General features: G+C 65.2%; 1 protein-coding gene across 1 annotated transcript in view; it reads right to left on the bottom strand.

Annotated features, from left to right (window-relative positions):
• TBC1D25 (TBC1 domain family, member 25) overlaps nt 1-538 on the bottom strand; it is a gene marked incomplete at both ends in the record, with an annotated part of 35,366 nt that overhangs the window by 15,068 nt on the left and 19,760 nt on the right. Inside the window, one exon of the mRNA XM_009891439.1 lies at nt 418-504. Coding sequence (XP_009889741.1) covers nt 418-504 — 87 coding nt within the window. The remainder of the gene's footprint in view (nt 1-417; nt 505-538) is intronic.

Genomic DNA, 538 nt, shown 5'->3' with positions numbered 1-538 from the left:
TCAGGGGGGTGTACTGGGGCGTCCCAGAGAGGACCTGTGGGTGGTGAAGGGAGTCTGGGGGTCCCAGAGGGATTTGGGGGGTCCCAAATGATGAGGGGGGGTCCTGGGAAGACTCAAGAGAGAACCCAGGGGAATGTGGGGAGCCAGGGAAAATTTGGTGACAGATGCCAGAGGAGTTTGGGGACCCTGAGAGAGGACTGGAGGGTCCTGGGGGCTACTTGGGCACCTGGTTGGGGGCCTGAGGGCCCCTCTATAGGGGAACTGGGAGTCCCAGTGAGATTTATGGTGATCCCAGGAGGGCTGGAGAATGCCATGGAGGTGTCTGGAGTTCTGAGGGGGTGCTGTGAGGGGGTCCCAGGGGCTGAGGTGGACAGGAATGCTGTGGGGGTCCCGTGGGGTGGATTTGGGGGGGGGTACCTGGCGCAGCGCTCGGCCCTCGGCCTCCTGCAGCTCCCGCTGCCGCTCGGCATCCCCCAGTGCTGCCTGCAGCTCCCCGACGCGACCCTGGGGGCAGCAGAAAGGGGGGGGGGGCAAACCA

The sequence above is a fragment of the Charadrius vociferus genome, unplaced genomic scaffold (assembly GCF_000708025.1).
Source record: "Charadrius vociferus isolate BGI_N301 unplaced genomic scaffold, ASM70802v2 scaffold929, whole genome shotgun sequence".
Taxonomy (NCBI): Eukaryota; Metazoa; Chordata; class Aves; order Charadriiformes; family Charadriidae; genus Charadrius; species Charadrius vociferus.
Note: the sequence above shows the minus strand (reverse complement) of the source record. Positions and strands in the feature narration are given on the sequence as shown.